The sequence below is a fragment of the Octodon degus genome, unplaced genomic scaffold (genome assembly GCF_000260255.1).
Source record: "Octodon degus isolate 3935 unplaced genomic scaffold, OctDeg1.0 scaffold00210, whole genome shotgun sequence".
In the NCBI taxonomy this organism is placed as follows: domain Eukaryota; kingdom Metazoa; phylum Chordata; class Mammalia; order Rodentia; family Octodontidae; genus Octodon; species Octodon degus.
The window spans coordinates 80617-103975 of record NW_004524786.1 but is presented as its reverse complement, the minus strand read 5'-3'; the positions used below and the strand labels follow the sequence as shown (position 1 = coordinate 103975).

Sequence of the window (23359 nt, the reverse complement as noted above, 5' to 3'; positions counted from 1 at the left end):
CCCTGTGCTTTGCTAAGCTTGTTCTAAGTAGGTGCTAGACCACTGAGCCATCTCACCAGCCCCGAAATTTACTTTTTAACAACTAGATTTTGAGATCTGAATTCTTAACCAAGTCACAGACTTAAACAGGCTGATAGATGGAGGAGGAAATGAACATACTCTCCCTATAAGATTAAAAATTCCAAGTCTTCTCCAAGAATCCAGGTGGTAAGGCACTGACTCTATTTAAATCAGACCTAAGTGGTACCTCCTATGGCTACACTATTTAAGGAGCCTCTGCACACATCTGGCCAGAATAAAGGCCCACTACAACCTTCAGCACAATTAATTCAATATTTTCTCTACAGTCCAAAATGCTACAATAACTAGCAGACAACCATTTCAAATCATTACAGAAAAGTCAGACATATGGCTAAGTATATTTAATATGACTTAAAAATAAAACAGGAATTTTTCTAGCCAACAGATCTTAGCAAAAGAAATTTTTCAATGTGAAAATTATGCCTACTTGTTACCCCTAAAAAAATTCAACTGAACAGATATTTCCAGAACACCAACCTAGTGCAGAATTCACACAATACATAAACAAGGAATGCTGTCTTCAGGAAACGTATAATCCAGGACAAGAGAAAGACAGGCAAAACTACACCTACAAGGCATTACTATGACTCCTGAAATAATGTGTGTCTGTTACTCTTCTCTCATTGCTGGGACAAATACCTGACTTCAAAATGAGGGAAGGAAAGGTTTATTTATTTCACAGTTATTGGAGGAATTACATAGCAAGACCTTGAGACGCTGCTGCCCTGCGCACTACCAGGGTCTGGAGGAGAGGCTGGGGAACTGCCTTGTCCAGAATGATCTGCTCCATACCTCCCCCAGAGGCCACCAGGCCTGGAGGGGGTGCAGAGCACATGCTGTCAGTTTAATGGTTCGCACCTCCTGGACCCACCTCTCAAGCCCACCCTGGTCCTCTGGCCATGCCCCTCAAGCCATGCACTTCCCCTCAAGTGGTGACTGGCCATGATTTACATGAGGCTTTGGAGGGACAACTAGATACAAACTATAGCATTCCACCCCTGGACCCCCAAAGTCTCATGTACATCCCTTTCTGCAAAAGGCATCTGAGTCCATCTCTAAGAGTTGCCAAAGTCCCAGCAGTTTCAGCACTGCTGAAAAGTCCAAGTCCCAAGTCTCCTCCAAGATCCAAGGCAAACTCGCAACTGTGAGCCCCTACACAAATGAAAAGTCAAACACATCTAACATTCAAAGGTACAAGATAAACATTGCCATTACAAAAGGTATACACATAAGGTCAATTAAGACTCAGGACATATGAGAACTTGTACTGTAACGTCATGTACCTCGGTAGTGTCCCAAATTTTCTGATCAAGAAGATTATGGGGCCAAAGAGGAAAGTGATCGATGACGTAAAGTGTGCCTAAGGAGAGTCACATGGGGAGAAGACACTCTCTCAGGCTTTCACAGAGAGCACATTGGCCAACCATTGGCCGTGACTCATCCACATGGCTGACACTGACAAAGGTTCTACAATCTGAGGTACAGGATCTCAGGATAAATCCTGAGGGCATTTCACTGACCTTCTCAGACCAAAAAGCTACAACTCTTGTTGCACAGGTCCTGCTTTACCTTGGTCTTAACCATCCAGTAGAAAAGTATGAAGACGAAATATAGGAAGTAAAGCCATGTTGTTATGTTGAGCTGTGGGGGACTCAGGTCAATAATTTCTGACATTGCCAGTTAAACAGAAGACCCATTGCTATTATGGGCTACTGGACTCTTTTAGAATATTTTGCTGAGTTTACACACTTATAATATTCAATAACGGAACTTAGAAAAAATGGGGTATACCTATGAATGTCCATTTTGTATCTGTGTATTCAAAGTGGTTGGGATAGATATATAGTTGCATTCTCTTAATGAATGAATGATTTTTTCTAATGGTGTTTGTAAATAGGATCACAAGTCTGCATCTTGTACAGCAACTAACCACTAAGAAGAATATATGCAGTGTATTATTTGTTGAAACTGTACTCTCGATTTGATTTGAAACTGTCTCATTGCTATATGTTTATCAATAAAACTTTGAAAAGAAAAAAAAATTATACACAGGAGGATACAAACCACTGGGGCCAAAACAAGTCCAAAATCCAGCAGGGCAAACATTAAGTCCTGCAGGTCCTTGTGGAATATCCAAAGCAATCTGTGGCAAACTGTGAACTCCATGTGGCTCCGCCACTATGGCACTCTTTGTGGTAGCTCCCATGGCTTCTTTCTTAGGCCAGCTTTGCTCCCTCTTTGCAGTTTTCCCTTAGATGATCCACGTTCCTGGCTTGTCCAAACTTCTGGGGTTTCCACTCAATAAGCTTCTCACTCACAGCTTCATACACTGCCCTCTCAGGAGCACACTGCCTGGTTTCCCAGGCCTTCTTCTGAAATCGAGGTGGAAGCCTTCTTAGCCTCAAAATTCCTGTGTTCTGCATGCACCTAAAACCAGCACCATGTGGATGATGCCAAGGTCTGCTGCCAGCTGGAGCAGTAGCCTGGTTTTCTTCTCTCTTGGTTGTAGGGGTCGAGTGCCTGGATCTCTGAGCACCCTGACCCTGATTCTGAGGAACAAATTCTTTATGCTGGTGCCATTCTGTAATCCAGTATGGCCACTGCCTCCATTCTGGAAGCTGGTGTGGCCGCCACCTCCATTCTCTTTGTTCCCAAAGCAAAGTCCCTCACCCTTGCAATTCTGAGGCTGCAAAGGGTGAGAACCTGCCAACTTCTGTGATGCCCTCAGGACATCTTTTCTATTCTTCTGTTCCTCCTGGGTAATGTAGATCTCAGCTCTCTTTGCAGTCCACAGCCCTCCTGGTACTTTATTTCTGGCCAAACTCACAATATTTTTAAATCATTCTGCTGGGCTCTTTGCTCTTCATTTTCAACATATATTTGACTAAGAGCTCCCAACAAAAACCATGCCAGTTCCCCAATATTTGACTGCTTTGAGATTTCCTTTAAAAGATTAATCAGTCCTCCATGTTTCATCTCAGTCTCAGGCAGTCTCTGGACACAGAGAAAATTCAGACAAACTTTCTGCCAAGCCAAAACACAAATGATCTGGGGTCCAATAATGCAGTCCTTTCTCCCAGCAGAAACCTCACCAGCCTGATCTTTACAGGCAGGTTTTCTATCAGCCTTCTGGTCTGAGCTCTGACCAGAATATTCCATACAGAACAGCCAAAGCTGTTCCAGCGCTTCTCCTGTAGGCGACATCTCCAACCCTTTCTTGTCCTTCCCATAAGCCATCCCCAAAAGCTTGTAATCCACATCATCAGGTATAGCCACAGTAATGACCCTACTTCTCTGGTACCAAATTCTGTCTCAGTTATTCTTCTCTCATTGCTGGGACAAATACCTGACACTCAAAATGAGGGAAGGAAAGGTTTATTTAGTTCACAGTTTCAGGAGGTTTCATAGTTTAAAGTAGCCTGAATTACATACCAAGACCTCAAGACACTGCTGCCCTGCACTACCAGGGTCTGGAGGAGAAGCTGGGGAGCCCCCATGTTCAGGATGATCTGCTCCATACCTCCAAGAGAGGCCACCAGGCCTGGGGGGGCAGTGCAGAGTGTATGCTGTCATTTTAATGGTTCGTGCTTCTCTGGCCCCACCTCTCAAACCCACCCTGGTCCTCTGACCATGCCCCTCGAGCCTCCTCGCACTACCCCTCAAGTAGCAACTGCCCCATGATTTCCATGAGGCTTTGGGGGGGGACAACTAGATACAAACCATAACAATGTGCATGCAAAATACACAGAGCATTTAAGAGTAAAGATTCCATGTGTTGCTGAAAAAGATGGCAAAGAGCAAAAGAAAGTAACAAATCTAAATTACTCAAATGTACATGGAGTACTTTGTGTTTTCTCATTGGTAAAACACTTGAAATCCACTTTTTACTTCTAGGAGTATCTTCACTGGGGTTACTAAGCATGTTGTGTTGTCTCTGGCAGCAATAGGTCCTAACTAAAAAGACAGCATTCACATTGACCCCAAGTGATCAAGATACCTGTAATATGAAAACCCAACGTAAAAATTTTGGAAACAAGAGGATGTGGGTTAGACTTTCATTAGCATCCATAGTATGGGTGAATAATTTGACCTCTGCTAATTTTTTTTCTCTTGGCTGAAATGAGAATAAGATCATCTACTCAGGTAAACCCTTTAGTCTGGAACTCAGAAATATGTCAGAGAGGCCGGAGAGATGGCTCAGTAGAATAAGTGCTTGCCTGGCAAGTGCAAGGGCCTGAGTTCAATCTCTGGTTCCACCAAAAATAAATAAATAAATAATAATAATAAATACTTTTGGGGCTGGTGAGATGGCTCAGTGGTCTAAGGCACCTACTTAGAACAAGCTTAGCAAAACACAGGGACCACAGTTCAATCCCCCAGCACCACATGCCAGCCAGCCCCGCCCCCTGGTGGGCTGAGCTGGCCACACACACACACACACACACACAAATAAATAAATAAATAAATAATTTTTTTAAAAAAAGAAATATGTCAGAGAATCAATAAATAATAGTTATATTTATTAATCTAACACCTCTAGTTATGCCTTAAGCAGAATTTCACAATCTCAGCCTTATTGATATTTTGTAGTGGATAATTAATCCTCTGCTGTAAGGATATTCTACAATGAGTTGAACATTGTAGAATTCATACTCAGTAGCCTCCTCTCTATGCACTAGATGCAAGTAGCACCCCATCTTTAATTGTGATGACAAAAAATGTCTGTAGAGACTGCCAAATATCCCAGAGGATAAGCAAAATTCCACTAGTTGAGAACCATACTTTTAGCAGAACTGACTGATTTATCTCCATTTTTCAAATAAAAACAATCACAACTGCTATTGCTTGAGTATCACAACTTGCTTATTTCAGTAGACACTGCTCATTAACCAAGTGGCTTACTAAGTGGTTTGCATACATTATTGCATTTTATCCTCACAGTCACCTTCATGAGTTAACTTATTCTCCTCTTCAACTGGCAGACTTGCACAATTAATGTTGTGAAAGTTAGCCTCTCAGTTAGGTCTCTCAGCTGAGAAAGGCAGAAACAGAGATTGGATTTGAATGCAGGCTTACTCCAAACTCTCACTGCCTTCCCAGACATTTTTTAGTGTGGAAACCCAGACATTACTAGGAAAGTCAGAGATCCTCTCTGTCACAATATCAAAGCTCATCAATGTTGGTACTGGTTGCCTCCCACCCTTTACCATCACACTGGACCTTACCATTGTGTTGGACCTGAAGACAATTATTAGACTCAATCTGTCACCCCTGACAATATGATCTCTGACTTCCATCAACACATGGGAAATCTAGAGGCTTCCTCCCTACCTGTCTGGTCTCTTCCAATCTAAGCCTTTTAAAGACAGTATCTGAATCATGCAGAAACGTGGGGCTTTTTCAAGACTTCAAAAGCTGTCCAAAGAGCTGTGCACCACAATCTTCTCACCCTGTACCTTCCCCACCCTTACAAATGAGAAACATTTATCAATAATAAAGTCAGCATTTACCCAGCAGCACTCACTGTGTACCAGGTCAGTGGTGCACCAGATCACTGTGCACCAACAGTCTGGGTTTAAAATCTGAATCTACAACACATCACTATATTACTGTATTGCTATTTGTGGGTTACTTTTTTATTTATTTTTTTGGTTTTTTTGGTGGAAGCAGGGATTGAACTCAGACGCTTGCCCTTGCCAGGGAAGCACTTAGTCCACTGAGCCATCTCCCCGGCCCCCTGTGAGTTATTTTATAAGCACCACGGCAGTAGTGCTAATACTGCATACAGCAATAATTCTGAAATATGGCTTGTAAGCAGGACATTTAATCATCTTTTAATTGGGCCACCATGCACCTGTCCATGAAGAGAACCTCAAGTCTCATCTCCTAACAGACTGAAACATTAGCATTACTGTAAAAAACATAATCATCATCCATAAAAACACACATAAATACCTCAAACCACAATAGTAGTGGATTTAATTCCTTGGCCACAGATCAAACTATCTTACATAACACTTTCCCTTGTCACTGGAGATGGTAACAGAAAATACTTATATGCACAGCCAGACAGAAAAACCTCTCACAGGGCACATGGAGGTGAAAAAGTTTACTAAGTTCCCTCACACCTTCAGGATGGCCAACCTCAAACCATAAGCATGATCCCTACTGTAGTGGCCTTTTCTTAAACACACTTCTTTTTTTTTTTTTTTTTTTGTATCAGGGATTGAACTCAGGACCTCGTGCTTGCCAGCTTTAACACTCTTCTTTTGGCCACCTTGTCTACCTATCTCACTTCTCTTGTTTCATTACTGCTTCCTGGGAACTCATCCCAAATAAGCTACTAACATTCAAATCCTAGTCTCAGTTCTGCCTCTGGGGTTCAAGCTAAGACATGAGGGCAACAGAAATGCATAAGGGTCAAGGACTTGGCCAAGTAAGGGATGCTGTATACAGACCTACCCCTAAGTCAACACAATCCTTGGCAGTCACCTCCAGTCTCCTGTTTATATCTCCTGTTTCATTGCCTGGTGACCTGTCATTTCCCAAATCCTCCTGATACCTGAAATCAGTACTCAATTATTTATAAAGCCTAGGACCCTTTCCATGCAAAAAACTAAAATTGAATGTGACCTTATCTTTGACCTTAAGGAGACTTTAATGAATTCTGTTCTCTTCTTGATAGACCATGGTCCCAAGTCTGGTCTCATAAACCCACACAATATGAAGATTAATCAAAACAGGCCAGTAAAACTTACTGCCCTGAAGAATATTTGGAACAATAGCTAAGCCCCAGCCACAGACGATAAACATTAAACTCTTAACCAATTTAACAGGATCACATATACCATCTACATTTTCAGAGACTTTCATTTATCATAATGTTGATAGGCAACTGCATTCAGGAGGAATGTATTCAAGTTCTAAATATAAGAGTGGACAATCAATACCAAAAGGCACTGTTCTTGATCCGGGGAATACAGAGGAAGGGAGAATAAGACGGTATCTCTGCCTTCTTAGAATTTAAGACTATACAGAGAAATTACTTTTTTCAAAGTGATCAATAATACAAAGCAGAAAGGGGAAATAGAAAATGACAGGGGCTGGTGAGATGGCTCAGTGGTCTAAAGCACCTACTTAGAACAAGCTTAGCAAAGCACAGGGACCACGGTTCAATCCCCCAACACCACATGCCAGCCAGCCCCGCCCCCTGGTGGGCTGAGCTGGCCACACACACACACACACACACAAATAAACAAATAAATAAAAAGAAAATGACAAATAGCAATGGCATTATAATTTAAAATGTGGTCACAAAGGCTTGGAGTTTCCAAGGCAGCTGCCTTTCAGATTTTAAAGTATAGGTGAGAGGCCATGGTTGGGGAGGAAGAAGCAATAATAAGGACCAGATTATACCAGCTTTCAGAACCTGGGCTTCCACTCTGAGCTAGGGACTATAGAAATGATTAAAGCTATAAAAAGGTTACCATCTCATAATAAAGGACAAGGTACAAATTACATTTTCTAATGTTTTCTTCTTTTGGTACTGGGAATCGAACTCACAACCTCATGCTTGCCAGGCAGGTGCCATGCTGCTCAGCTGCACCCATGGCCCTGTACTTTCTAATTTTGCCTTTAGAAAAACTGACATCCAGAATATACTGGACCTTCCTTTAGTATAGCAAAGCATGCTTTACTATAAAGTGGAAGACAATATGTTATGCCCAGCCTTGACATTCAGAGCTTCACCTGTGGAAATAATAAAACAAACTCATAAGTAACACTGTGTGGATTCAGACATCCATAGGGGTACAGGATGGCAAAGCTTGAATATTTGCTAAGGATTTTCCAAGGTTACAGATACAAGAAGCATAAGGCAGGAATGCAGTAACCTACTTTTTAGGATGTGAATGTTAGCCCTTAACAAATTTAACAGTCTTTATTCTCAGTATACCAAAGCAATCTGTATATCCTGTTACATGTATATACTAACTCAAGAAAAAGACCACTAACATCACAGAATGGTATGAAGTAATAAGTGGTTTTTATATACTAATATTCTAAAAAATAAAAGAAATAAAAATAAACCAACAGCCTACATATAAAACCCTGTAGTATGAAGATGTCAGAATGTTTTCTCTTACAAACCACTCAGTTCTCCTTGGTAGATATCATCAATTCTGCCATCCGAAAGTAACTGGGTAATGAATGTCAACAGATGCACCAAGCCAACTGCAGGCCTCTGCCTCCTAGTCAAGTGAATCTATTTCTACATAACACAACCAATGCCAAAGGGTGGTCTCTGAAACAATGGGCAAATTGGGTAGTAGGCCTTCTCTTTTTCTTTTTCTTTTTTTTTTTATAAAAACCACGGAGAGGTCCGCGGAAACGGCTCAGTGGAATAAGCGCTTCCCTGGCACACGCAAGGGCCTGAGGTCAATCCCCAGTTCCACAAAAAAAAAAAAAAAAAAAAAAAAAAACGAACCATGGAGTCCTGGTATAAACTAAAAATATCCCTCTGAGTGGTCTTTTGGCAACAAAAATAAAAACAGGTTTTTCGGAGTTTAAATTAAAAAAAAGACGTGTAATCTCAAAGCATAATTTACGATAAAGAGAATCAAAATCTGACTCTTTTCTACAACAAAGATCTAATTTGCTGTTTGCCAAAAAATAACTGTACACAGGGACAAGAATGCAAGAAAACAAAAAGTGTCTTTCGTGGCAATGTCAACACTAAGCAGATCCCATGTGAACACAAAATAGAAAAGGCCTCATCATTCTGGGGGCTGAATACCTGAAACTTCACAGTTAAAGACAGTTGTTAAACTTGAGCTACAGTCAACAGGCAGAAATAATTCAACACAATGCATTAAGCCTTGTTGGTCATTCACAGCTCAGTACAAATTACTAGACACAGGAAGTCAGTTAACTGGAAGAGTTTTTGCGCTGGTGACGGGAAAATAAAAAGCATTAAAATCACAGAGAAAAGAAAAACTAAATAGGGAGAGAATGAAAAAAGATGTTGTATATGGTTTCACTCCACTTACCATCTGACTAAGCAGAAACAATGAAAATTTACTCAGGTTCACCAAATTTTAGTGAGCACCTTTTACCTGCTCTGTGCTGTTTTAAGCCCTGAAAAAAAAAAGAGGGGAAAACCAAAAAGATAAGCTTCTTACTTTCATGGAACTTACATTCTAGGGAAGTGGGAGGTGTACCAATAATGAAATAAAAGAACATCATATGAGACTGCGAAGAGACTCATGAAGACACAAAGCAGAGCGAGGGCATGGCCCTGGACTCAGAGCTGTCCTGTGTATGGTCAGTAGCATATCAAAAGCCACTCAAGATCATTTGGGAAAACCAATTACATGCAGTCTTCCCAACTCCTGTGGTAAGCGAACTCTCCGTCACCAAACTCAGCTGTTAAATAACAGAAGGAAGACCCAGGAAGCCACTGAGATCCACAAAAGCACTGGCACAAAGTCAGTCCTGTGACTCTCTAGGAATAAAAGCAACAAGGGCTGCCAGTCACGGGAAACAAAGAAACCAACACAAATGAGACACTGTACTTAAAATGAGGGAAAACATGACAATAACAGAATTATTTTGTTACAGAGCTGTTATTATATATTCCAACTTATGAAAACAAACATGTCAAAATTAAAAACAAAAATAATATTCAACTGAATGTGGGCAGTAAGTCCCTCACTCCAGCAAGAAGTGCCTGGTGTCAATGTTTTGGTTTTTAAATTGAATCTTATTTACCATCTCTATTCTAGCTCTAAAATGGTAGCAGGACAATTTTGGTTCTTAAGTAATCTTAAAAACCACAAAATTCACCTACAAATATATGAAAGCATGACCTATAATCTATCCACTTGGGAAACGGTAATCACACTGCTTAAAACCTTTGGTGTTTGGAATATTTATAATAATGGAAATTTCACAAGTGCAAAGGACCTGAAAAAAGACACACCCACCTATTTTGGTATGAAGAAATTCAGGCCTACAGAGGGCAACCTGTCAAGAGACGACAGCAAACGCTGGAGGAGCCAGTTCTGGAACCTTGGGGACCTGTCTCATTCGATGCCATCTTCTCAATTTAGGCTGTACCCCAGGGCAGTGATTTGAGAGAAACTGAGTGACCACAAGTTATGCCTGAGGGCTTGTTAAAACACTCTGCAGACTCCATCCCCGAATTTTATCAATCAGTAGTGCTGAGAAAAGTCCAAGATTTTATATTCCAAGACTAACAGCAGTGGTCTGAGGATTCAACTCCCAGATCCAGTGTCCCCAAGAATTTGCAGTAAAGCTTTGGAATCAGTCTGCTGAGTTCCAGTTTTTGGTCTGCCGCCTCTGGTAAGACCTTTGGAAATATTACCCAAATTCTCTAAACATTAGTCTCCAACATCCGAGTGTAGTTGAGAAAACTGAAGAATGCTCATAAAGCACTCTCATGTTCAACACCTGGCAATTTTGTCTTATTTTGGGACTAGGGATTGAATCCAGGACCTTGTATATGATAACCACACACTGCAGTGACACAGTCGAAGGTAAAAACTTAATATATAATAGGTACAATCTATATTAAAATGTCCATGGGCTCAGGAGATGGCTCAGTGGAATAAGTGCTTCCCTGGCAAGCGCAAGGGTCTGAGTTCAATTCCCGGTTCCATCAAAAAAAAAAAAAAAAAAAAAAAAAAAAAGTCCCTAACTACATTTTTTTCCTATAAACACTAGAATAGCTAAACTTAAAAAGAGAAGATCAAAGATTGGCAAAGATATAGAACATTTATAAGAGCTTTATTCATAACACTCAAACATAGTAAATAGTCCAATCTCCATTAGTCAAAAGGTTAAACTGATATATGTGTACAATAGACTATTACTCAGCAATAAAAAAAAATCAAGAATGACATATAACATGAATTATCCAAACTGTTTTGTTTCATGTAAACAAGATGTAAAGAATACATACTGCATAATTTCACTTATAAAGTTCAAAATCAATGAACTGTGCAGTAAAAGAAATCAAACAACCTTTTGTTTTCAAACAACCTTTTGCAGGGGGAGTCTTCACTAGAAAGGGACATAAAGGAAATTTCTGGAGTAATGGTAATGCTCTGCGTATTGCTTTGAGTGATGATAACATGAGCATATACATTGTAAATACTCATCAAGTAGATATTTAAGATCTGTGCAAACCTGATTTAAATATTGTACAGCATATACATGAATAAAACATTGCACAGTAGTCCACTAACAGACATAATTTTTGTTTTCATGTATCAGTTAAAATTAATTTTTTAAATCATTTTTAATGTGGAAGCACCCTATGTGTTCCAATAAGTAAGTGGCCAAGCAAATTGTGGCATTCTTATTTGATGGAATGCTGTTCAGTACTAAAAATATAATAACCTGCCAGGCCAGTAACAGATGCGGTAAAATGTAAATGCACACTACTAAGAAAAAAAGATCAGTATTATGCTAGCTACATATTGTATGATTGCAAATATGTGGTATTCTGGAAAAGATAAAGTTATATAAAGTGTAAAAATGTTCCATGAAACAGTTAATGCTTAATTGTTTGGTCAGTTTTGCATGCCTATATCTGGTAATCTGGACAACTACTTTGAAGGTAACAACATATAGTGTAACAGTCATTGTTAATTTCCTAACCAAAAAAATCATTCTTAAAAAGTTCTATGCATATTACTATAGGTAAATGATACCTTAACATTCATACATAACACATATATAAGAATATGCAAATATATACAGTATAATTTTTTAGGCATTTTGTGACAACGACCTGTCCTCTCCATTTAAAATGAACCAACACTAACCCAGTAAGTTCATTTACATTGATTTCCTTCTAGTCCAGTCCCACCTTACACAATCCCATTGGTTACAGACCATTTTGGTCCATCCATCTTCCTAGAGAAATACCATGAACTACAGCACAATCTTCCCCACAAGAAGACAATGACATTTCCATACAGAAAATAGCCAGAGTGGCCCTTGTCCCTGGCAGGAACTAACTAGAGGAACTAACAACACAAAGTAAGTTTCTTCTTTACTACATGCCAACTATGAGCCTATCTAATGTGGTAAGACACAATGACAAAGACAGACACAATTCTGTCACTTACTTTTAATCATAATTTCAAAGTAAAAGAGAAAACACAAGATTGGTGAAGTGGTTTCTAGGGCCACTGTAACTGGTAATGAAGGTGGCAGACAACCTAACTGTCCCCATATAATTATTACATGAAATAGCTTTCACACTGTAGGGGATTTCAAGCCATCCCAGTTTCCCAATCAGCATCTTTTCTTTTTTTTTTTTTTTAATCCCATTATAAGTAGATCCACGTACACACACAACTCTGCTGTGAACAAAACTGTTCACAAAGAATAGTCCTGGGTGAAGGAATAAACACTTGGAGACCTGGGATTCTTCAAACTTTCCTTAATAGCTCACCAAACTCTCCTAAATTCCCTGCAGAGAACTACACAAGGAGCACACTCAGCCACAAGCCTCATGGTACACATGGTAATAAAACAACTCAGAACTCATAGATACCAACAGACACCGCACTGGATAGCTACCCTTCACCTGTTCTTCCTCTGTTCTTACTTCAAGGGGCCCTGCACTGAGATCTAACAGCTGTATCAAATGCAAAGTATTTTCTCTGGAGCTTTATCAACTCACAATCATCAAGGTAATGCATTAAATTTATAATCCATGTTCCTGCACAAATAACTGCTCAAATTCAATTCAAACACACCAATAATAGCTAATCTTATTCTGAGATTACTCCACACAAACAACTGTTTGAGCACCGTTTCCCATATTTGCTTATGTAACACTCACAAGCCAGTTTACAGGTAAGAACACAGCCTGCTAGACAAGACCAGGAGAGATGTGCAACGAAGAAGGAACAGTCTCTCCCTTCAAAGAGCTCCTGTACAGAAATGAATTCCTAACTTGGGGTACAAGGTAAAAAACTACAAGATACTCATGAAAGGAGCACAAAGGAAGAAAAATCTGTTTATGCTGGCCATTGTGGTGGACTTTGGGAGAAAAGTTCAAGGGAAGGATAAAGAGCGCAGACTGGGCGAATAAGTGCTTGCCTGGCAAGCACAAGGGCCTGAGTTCAATCCCCAGCTCCGCAAAAAAACGCTAAAGAGCGCTTTCCACTTGCAGAGCCCTTCAGTTCACAAAAAGCCAGTCCATCCCCTGTCTACCCCTCCATTTTCATGTTTTTAACAGAGGACCGGACAGGCCTAGCCATTCTCTCCTCTGACACATTCATCCAGCTGTTTGCCTGTCCTTACAGAGACATATGGAAACTTTTCACCATCTTTAACTTAAGTGCTTCAGGAGAACCTATGTCACAGTGCCTGGCTGCACAAGAAATCCCTTCAAAGAAGCATATTCTCGGGTCCTCGGAGAGACAGGTCTTGCATATACCAGATTCAACATGACCTACCAACACCAGCAGCCAACAAACACACCAGTTTACATGGCATATGTTTTCTGCAGATTTCGAAGGGAGAAATGTGCTTCCCTCTGCCGTGAAAAAAAAATCAGCCTCTCCGGGCCAGAGACACAAGTGCCTACCTGGTAAGTGCAAGATCCTGAGTTCGATTTCCGGAACCAAAAATAAAATACAAATCAGCCTCTCCCTCCATTCCCTAAAGACAGAGCAAGGACTTAAACACATGGTAGTTGTGTGACCTTGGGGAAGTCACTTAATGTCAGTCTGGTTTCCTTATTTGTGATACAAGATTTGAAGAAAAAAAAATTTCCAAGTTAAAACTGTGAATGGAATGAGATACTGCAAATAAAAGCCTTCAGAGCCTCACGCAGAATAAACTGTTAATAAGTAACAGCTATCTTATCAACAGCGAGGGCAGGGTAAACTCGGCTCTGACCCTGCCCTAAGGGCAACACCCCTTCCCGCGCTGCATCTGGGCGCCGGGCGAGTTCTCCAGCCGGCGGCTCAAGGTCCTTGGCCGGTCACGGGCAGTGGGCGCAGGGTACAGCGTTTTTCTGGTGGAAGCTACTCAACAGCACCCTCGCCTTCCACGCACCCACTCCTCAGCTCTGGGAACTACCTGACGGCGAAGAGCGGTGGGCAGCACGCGGGCCGGGACCCCCGGACGCAAGGGCCGTCCACCTGCCCGGCCTGGCTGCCCAGCTCTGCCCCAGGCGCGAGCCGGCGGCGAGGGACGGGCGCTGGGACACCAAGTTCGCGTTCGGGCCTGCGCCGCCTCTCCCCGCCTCCCCTGCACACGCAGCCCCCTCGGGAGGGCAGGCCGTCCACGCCGCGCGCGGGGCAGGAGAGCAGGGCTCGGCGTGTCCGCGTCCCGCGCCTTACCTTGTCGGACGGCTTTGAAGGTGACGGCCTCTCTGCAGCTGTCGATGACGCCCAGCACGTCGTAGCGGGGCAAGCCGGACACGCGGACGCCCTGCACCTCCAGCAGCAGCTCGCCCTCGCCCTCGCCCTCGCCCGCCGCGCCGAGGAACGGGAACTCGCCGTGCTCCGCGCCCCCCAGCACGGCCAGCCCCAGCTCGCCGCGCGGCCCGCGCCTCACGGTGCACTCGCGCACCCTGCTCGTCCAGTGATTCTTCTTCTGGACCACTTTCGACATGACGACTCCCGCCGCCGCGACGGAAAATAAATCAACGAAGTTCAAAGGAGGCGAGGGCGCGGAGAGGCAGGTGCCCGGCCGCCGCCGCGGCTCACGCGAGGAGCATCTCTCGCGCCCAGCGAGCGGCTGCCTCTCCGCGCGCGCTCAAGCCATCGCGGGACAAACTTTCCGGGCCCCCGCGAGCTTTGTTCGCTCTTCGCAGCCTGGTCCGCGTCCCGGCGCCGGCCGCGCTCGTCCGGACCAGAGTCCACTCGCGCCGCCCCGCGCCGCTTAGCTTCCACCTCTGTTCCTTTCTTCCTGCCCGGGAGGAGCCCTGCGCCTCCCCAGCCTCCCGCCGGCTCGCGCCCTCGCGGCGGCTGCTCCTGAGGGAAGCCCAGTCCGCTCGCTCCCGCAGGGAGCCCGGGCCGGCGCGGGCGGGGGCGGGGGCGGGGCCGGGAGGGAAGCGCGCGGCCCCTTTAAGAGGATACAAAGGCTGGGCTTGTTTTGTTTCGCTTCTTTCCACTCGGCGCCGAGCGCCCGCCCGCCGGCGAGAGAGCATTGCGCATGCGCCTGCCCCGCCCCCGGGGCCGTCTCGCCGCGAGCGCCCGCGGGTCCTAGAGCCGGCCGGCCGCGCCGCCGTGCTCCCCGCGCCTACCCCCTCGGTTTCTCTGAGGCGGGTGGAGTCGGCACAGGCACCGGGTGGGCAGGCGCGCGCTTGTTGGTGACTTTTGAACTCGGGCCGTCCTCTGGCTTTGGCGTTGAAAAACTTCAAGCAAGCACGCGAGCCATGCCAGGCCCGGCCCGGCGCCCCGCTGAGAGCGGCGGCCGCTGCGGGCTTCCGCAGGGAGAGCCGCCCCGCTCCGCCGTCCTCCGGGAGAAGGCTGGCTGCGCCGGGAGCCGTGCTCGTGGGAGAGCGCGACTTCCGGTGCCCGAGGACGCTCCGCTTGGGCGTGGGCGCGCTCTGTCCAGACGCGGTGCACCTGGAATTCCTCAGCAGCGCTGTAAGTCCACAACCGGCCAGACGGGGGAAGGAAGACGAAAGGCGTGATCCTAAAATAAGGCACCCTGAAGTGAAGCTTGAGAAAATCCAAAGAAGGTTTAAATTATCGGTCTTTAAACAAGAGACAGACAAGAGAGCTGGGCCCTACCTTGAAAACGATCTAGTCCTGGGGGGCGCACGGTTCCTAGGGCTTTCATCCCCTGAGAGAAGCAGAAATGTTCCCAGTTCCAGGAAATCATTCGTCTCATTTGTTTGAATGCCTGCACGCCACTTTTGATACTGTAAAAGTTCTGCCTAACCAACACGCCCTGAAAATTGCTTTTCTGCACGAGTCTGAACTTTTGCTCTTACTCTGCAGGTGGGGTGGATGAGGTGTATCATCTCCACATACAACGGCAGCCCCCTCCGCTGATGCTGGTGGAACTGGTTGCTTCCCGCCGCTACAGCGCCTGGGTGGAGACCCCACCTCTCAGATTTTGCTCAGGGACTTTACCTGTGCGGCGTGAGCTGGGGAATGGCGGTTGGGGAAAAGCCTGCGTGGTCATCTCCAGAGGTTTCTTCATTTTGGCTGTCTAATTCTGGGCATGGAAGAAATTCCTAGATATAAGGGAAGTGAGCTGAGCGACCCAGAAAAAATGGGATGCTAAAACAATGCCGGTTGAGAGCTAGGTTCCAGGCTTCAGATTACCCCAGCCACCATCTCTGTGGCCTTCAGTGAGCTTCCTTACTTTTCAGAGCCTTCCTTTCCGGAAGTCTAAGGGATATTACAGTACTTCACAGAATGCATGTAAAATGGCATAAAAGTAGTATTGGAGGGCTGGTGAGATGGCTTAGTGGTCTAAAGCACCTACTTAGAACAAGCTAAGCAAAGCACAAGCTAAGCAAAGCACAGGGACCGCGCGGTTCAATCCCCCACCACCACATGCCAGCCAGCCCCACCCCCTGGTGAGCTAAGCTGGCCACACACACACAAATAAATAATAAAATAATTTTTTTTAAAAAAGTAGTATTGGAGAAGAAAACTAGGAGACCCTTTGGTGTTTCATCTTAGATGATAATTCAGTCTTTGCCTTCCAGAACTTAAAAACTATAAGCATACATTTAAATATGCTTTTAAAGTACTGTTTAGTAGAGTGCTGTCCTAAGCTAATAAAAATAAGGGGAGAATGCGGGTGTGTCTTAGGATATCCAAAAAGTTCATTGCCTTGACCTGTTCTCCGTAGCTGTCTGTGGTTAGAGGAACTTCCTCTCCAGCCACTTTTTTTCTGAAGTGATCTCATTATGACTGGATTACATGAGCTGGCACTTCAGACATCCTTAGTGGTGCAGCTATACAACATTAAGAACCATGGGGCTGGAGAGATGGCTCAGTGGTCTAGGGCACCTACTTGAAACGGGCTTAGCAAAAGCATCAGGGACCGCGGTTCAATCCCCCAGCACCACATGCCAGCCAGCCCTGCCCCCTGGTGGGCTGAGCTGGCCACACACTCTTTCTCTCTCTCTCTCTCTCTCTCTCTCTCTCTCAAATAAATAAAAAAAAAATTAAAAAAAAAAAATTAAGAACCACATGTTTAGGGGCTAGGGAGATGGCTCAGTAGAACAAGTCCTTCCCTGGCAAGCACAAGGGCCTGAGTTCAATTCCCATTTCCACAAAAAAAAAAAAAGCATCTCTCTGTCCCTTGTTTACTCCAGGAGGGCCTGCACTTGGACAATTTGGTTTACTGACACTCCTAGAATCATGTCTGTTACCTCAGCAGTGTTCAAATATCAAATGAATCTTTTCACAAAAACATATGTTTTTATACGTTAGTGGGTTCCATGTTAGAATTCCCAGGTTCTAGCAAATCCCTACAAGCTTGACCTTGTATGTTTCCCCTTTTTACTGCACATTATTCTAGTTACACATGGTCACAAGAACTCCCCTACCTAGTCCTCCATCCTTCTGCCTGCCTCTCACCTTCCACCAGGAAGAGTCCGAAAGGAGAGCATAACTAGGTGGCTTGTGGTTCCTCAGTATATTTATTTTATTTATGTGTGTGTGTGTGTGTGTGTGTGTGGCCAGCTCAGCCCACCAGGGGGCGGGGCTGGCTGGCATGTAGTGCTGGAGGGTTGAACCGCTGTCCCTGTGCTTTGCAAAGCTTGTTCTAAGTAGGTGCTTTAGACCACTGAGCCATCTCACCAGTCCCAGTTCCTCAGTATAAGAACAGTTTTCTATTCTAAAATACCAGGAGTCTCAGCAACAGCTGAGAGGGGGAAAGGTCTTAAGATTTAAGACCTTTCAGTCTACGGCCATACCACCCTGAACGCGCCCGATCTCGTCAGATTTAAGACCTTTCAATAAACCCACCCCAGGTTTTATTTTTATTTTCTATTTATTTTGCAATTATGGAAGCCAAACCCAAGTATTTGCATATCCTAGATAGGTACTTTAGCACTGAACTACATCCCTAGCCCACATTTTTGGTTTTACACATGGAAAACCTTAAGAGAAGGTACAGAGGGCAGTATGAAAAGAACAGAGAGACATACTGTACTTCAGGAAGATGAGAGAAATAATTTGAATGTTCAGTGCGGCCACTGCTTCCAGTTGCCCCACGATAAGCATGGAATGATCCTTGGAGACCCTTCCTGAGTACTCAGTTTCACCAAGTCTCAGATGTGTCCCATAGAGGAATCAACTTCAAGGCAGAAGTCCTCTATCTCTCCTACCCAACTTTCTAATCTTCAGTACTGAGAACAGTGCCTTCTTAGAATGTGTACTATACACAGATGTTGAATGAATACATGAATGAAGAAAGTATGACATTAAATTATACATGACAAAGCCAACTTAGGTTTGATGGTTAAAAGCAGGTTATTTGTAGCTGATTTTTTTTCAAAGACTATATATATATTTTTTTTGGTGGAACCGGGGATTGAACTCAGGCCCTTGCCCTTGCCAGGGAAGTGCTTATTCTACTGAGCCATCTCCCCAGCCCCTATATCATCTTATTCAAAATTGATTTTTTTTTTAATGTATTCAGCACAAGGTCTCACTACACAGCTCAGACTTGTAGTGATCCTCTTTTCAGATTACAGGGGTGCACCACCACGCCCCGGTCTCAGTGGCAAGCTCTGTGCCTGAGGGCAGGGCCAGCACTGTATGTGGTACAGGGAATTAAACCCTGGTCCCTTCACTTGCCTAAATGGGACTTAGTCCACTGAGCTGTCTTGCTGTCCCTTAAAATTGATTTCTATTGAACAAATGTAAAGTTGGACCCTAGTGTTCTACAGTTCTCATTAATGCTCTAAATTTGGAAATATATTCTGATGCAAGAACTAAACTGTAAAATACCTGAGATTTGCCATATATACCACAATAGTTGTGGTTTTTTGGGTTTTTTTTTTTTTTTTTTTTTTTTGTTGTTTTAAGAACCAGGGATTGAACTCAGGCCCTTGCGCTTGCCAGGGAAGCGCTTATTCCACTGAGCCATTTCCGTGGCCCCTATACCACAATAGTTTTAAGTATTCTTTTGTATAATCATTGCAACAACTGAGTAAAGTAGCAGTTACCAGGTGTCATGGTTTGGGGTTTTTGCAAGGTGAACAATACAGTATGGGACATGTTTTGTAATAGTATTTTGTAGTGAATCACCAAGAATCACATACTAAAAGTGCAGGAGATCTATTCACACACTAAATAATGAATCCAGCTGAGGGCCTAGGGCTCAACGATGCCTCTTGCCAGTCCAACTGGAGGCCTAGAGCCCACAACAAAGTCTCATACAGGCCCACTTCATGAATATGTGCTGGAAAGACCCAGAGGTCACTGGTGGAAGCTAGGAAGTCTATGCCAGTGGGATGAAGGATCTCTGCTGGCAAGCTGAGGAATCTGAATTGGAGCTAGGGAGCAATTCTTGAAGTAAGCACCAGAGCATCCCCAAAAGTACCATAGCCATCCTCAGCAACAGTGACGTCCCAGCTCCTCCAGCGATAAGGAAAGCCAATTTCCCATCAGGAAAGACAATGAGTCAAGCTTCTTCGTAAGGCTGAGCAGTACACCATCTCCAGAGCCAGGAATCGATGCTCAAGATGAGGACCCAAACTTCTCCAAAGTTCATCAGGAAAGCCAGCATGACACAGGTCCTCCAGAAGAACAGCCCAAGAGAACTAGCAGCTTCTCCAAACAGCGTCCCTAATGATGTTTTGGCAGTTTCTCCTGTTTTGCCTTTCTGCTGCTGGCAACAACCCTCAGGTGGGCCTACCACACTCAGCGCCATGCTAGTTTAATTCAGCTGGGTGTAATAAGTTGACCACCTGTTAGAAATCCACTACACCAGGGACAACTTCAGTTTTACCATTGAGCAAAGTAAAGCTAGGAGAGTGGAGAAACTTATCTACTGAAGAGCTTAGAAATAACAAACCCATAATACAAACTCAGATGCCCACACAAAACCTATGCTCAGAACCCTGCCCTACCAAAGTGTAAGACGTGGATGACAGCATTTTTTTTTTCTATCTCAGTTACTCCTCTCTTTGCTGACACAAATACCCAACACTCAAAATTAAGGAAGGAAAGGTTTATTTAGCTCACAGTTACTGGAGGTTTCAGTCCATACTCAATTTGCTCTAAAGGCAGAGTAACACATGGCAGAGAGCAACCTCTCGTGGTGGCAGCAAGGAGCAGAGAGCAAAGGGAATGGCAGAAGCTCAGGCAGATAGCTAGCTTCTCTGCCCTCCTTATACTGTAATGAAGAGTATCTGCCCCAGGCCACTCACACCCATAATAAGCAATCACAAACTCCAGAAGCTGCCCCTTGCCTACATGAGGTTTGGGAGGGACCTATACACAAACCATAACATTCCACCCCTGGACCCCCAAAAGACTCATGCACATCCCTTTATGCAAAAGGCATTATAGTCCATCTCTAAGAGTTGCCAAAGTCCCAACAGTTTCAGCATTGCTGAAAAATCCAAGTCCTAAGTCTCCAATATCAAAAGTAAACTGTTTGCTCTGAGCCCCTGTACAAATGAAAAGTTAAACACTTTCAATGTTCAGTGACATAAAATAAACATTAGCATTCCAAAAGGTACAAACAACAGGGGAATGCAAAACATTGGAACCAACACAAGTCCAAAATTCAACAGGACAAACATTAAGTCCTACAGTTCCATGTGGAACATCCGAAGCAATCTGTGGCAAATTGTGAATTCCATGTGGCTCTACCTCTATGGCACTCTTGGTGGAAGCTCCCATGACTTCTCTCTTAGGCCTGCTTTGTTCTCTCCTCTCAGTTTCCCTTAGATGATCCACATTCCTGGCCTTTCCAATCTTCTGGGGTTTCCACTGAATAGGCTTCTCACCGCTTTCCATACTACCCTCCCAGGAGCACACTGCCTGGCCTCTCAGGGCTTCTGAAATCGAGGTGGAAGCCATCTTAGCCTCAGAACTCTTGCATTCAAGAGCCTAAAACCAATGCCATGTGGATGATGCAAAGGTCTGCTACCAGCTGGAGCAGTAGCCAGGGTTCCTTTTCTCTTGGCTAGAGGGGTTGAGTGTTTGGATTGCTGGGCACTCTGTCCTGATTCCAAGGAACAAATTCTCTATGCCATTGCCATTCTGGAACCTGATGTGCTCCATTCTGGAAACATGGGGCTCTGCAGCTTTCATGGTGGCAGCAAAGTCCCTCACACAATTCTGAGGCTGCAAAGGGTGGAGACCTGCTGCCTTCTCTGATGCCCTCAGGCGATCCTTTCCATCTTCTTGTTCCTTCTCTGCAATGGAAATCCTCTTAGCTCTATCTTTGCATTCCACAGCTTTATTGGAGCTTCCTTTCTGGCCAAACTCACAGCATTTTAAATCATCCTACTGGGCTTTTTGCTCTTGATTCAACATAAATCTGGCTGAAAGCCCCCAACAATAACCATGCCACTGCCTCAGTATTCAACTGCTTTGACATTTCTTTTGAAAGATTTATCAGTCCACTGTGCTTAATTTCAGTCTCAGGTGAAGTCTCTGGACACAAGCAAAATTCAGACAAACTTTGTGCCAAGCTATAATACAAATCATCTGGAGTCCAATAATCAATGCAGTCTTTCTTCCCTGCAGAAACATCCCCAGCCTGGTCTTTGCAGACAGGATTTCTATCAGCCTTCTTCTGGTCTTCTGAGCTCTGACCAGAATCTCCCATACAGAACACTAAAGCTGTTCCAGTGCTCCTTTTGTAGGCAACATCTCCAACTCTTTCCTATCTCTTCCCATAAGCCATTCCCAGAAGTTCATAATTCACATGGTCAGGTTTAGCCACAACAATGCCCCCCACTTCTCTGGTACCAAATTCTATCTCAGTTACTCTTCTCTCATTGCTGACACAAATACCCAACACTCAAAATTAAGGAAGGAAAGGTTTGTTTAGCTCACAGTTACTGGAGGTTTCAGTCCATATTCAGCTGGCTCCAAAGGCAAAGTGGCACATGGCAGAGAGCAGCCTTTCATAGTGGTGGTCAAGAGCAGAGAGCAAAGGGAATGGCAGAAGCTCAGGCAGATAGCTAGCTTCTCTGCCCTCCTTATACTGTAATGCAGAGTATCTGCCCCAGGGCACTCACACCCATAATAAGCAATCACAAACTCCAGAAGCTGCCCCAAGACTATATGAGGCTTTGGGGGGACACCCGTACACAAGCCATAACAGCTCCCGAATCTGACTCATAGTGTAACAGTAATTTGGTAACTTTTCTGTCTTCCTTTCAGCCTGAAGAGTACAGCGTTCCTCTCAGGAATGCAATCTCCTGTTCCCCAGTGGTGAGCTCTAAAGATATTCAATTACAGGAATGGAAAGAGGCTTAATTTCTTGTAACATTTCTTCTGTGCTTGGAGATCTGAGGTCTGCAGTACAAGTAACGCAATAAAACACCCTCATTTTGTTGTCATGTGAACATTTCAATAAAGGCAACACATTTGGAATGAGAAGTAAGCTGTAACAGCCAACTCAGTAAATTAAGAGTTTATTTTCATATAGCTAGTTCTAGAAGGAAGAAAAGGTTGAGAATATAAAATGTGCATTTCAGTTTGTGCTAAATACATTTCTTCAAAAAAAAATTTCCAGTTGTAATGAAAGAAGGCTGTAACTGCAGTCTGAAGTGATATTTTGTCTCATTTCTCTGAAAGTATGAGACTAGGAAACCAGTTAGCCAACAGCATAGGGATATATAAGGGATTATCTTTTTAATTCATGAATAATACCATCAAGAAGCACAGAGTAAAGACATTAGGTAACTGACTCCATACTACTGACATGAACATAGACCACTGAGGGGGGTTTAAATCGTTGCTTCAGAAAGGTATGTCAATGAATGCCGTTTTCGAGTGATCTTGTGGAGGCATTTTTTTTTAAACTCACTTGAGAACTTATTCTTTTCCTTACCAAACAAGCAGATGGGTAATTTCCTCTGACTATAGTACTCCTTCCTTTCATACTTTCAGCTAAACAAAACTAAATAAAATGTTAACTTTGCTATCTTTTTTTTCAAAGTTTTATTGATAAACAGCAATGAGACAGTTTCAAATCAAATCAGAAGTACAGTTTCAACAAATAATACACTGCATATATTCTTCTTAGTGGTTAATTGCTGTACAAGATGCGGACTTGTGATCCTATT

General features: G+C 43.8%; 1 protein-coding gene across 15 annotated transcripts in view; it reads right to left on the bottom strand.

Annotated features, from left to right (window-relative positions):
• The window catches only part of Magi1 (membrane associated guanylate kinase, WW and PDZ domain containing 1), a 660109-nt gene extending 644895 nt beyond the window's left edge, over positions 1–15214 (bottom strand). For all 15 annotated transcript variants that reach the window (XM_023705000.1, XM_023705008.1, XM_023704998.1 and 12 more), the window contains exon 1: positions 14469–15214. In XM_023705000.1, the coding sequence (XP_023560768.1) occupies positions 14469–14742 (274 nt within the window). In that variant the 5' untranslated portion in view covers positions 14743–15214. The remainder of the gene's footprint in view (positions 1–14468) is intronic.
• Between the last annotated feature and the right edge of the window lie 8145 nt (positions 15215–23359).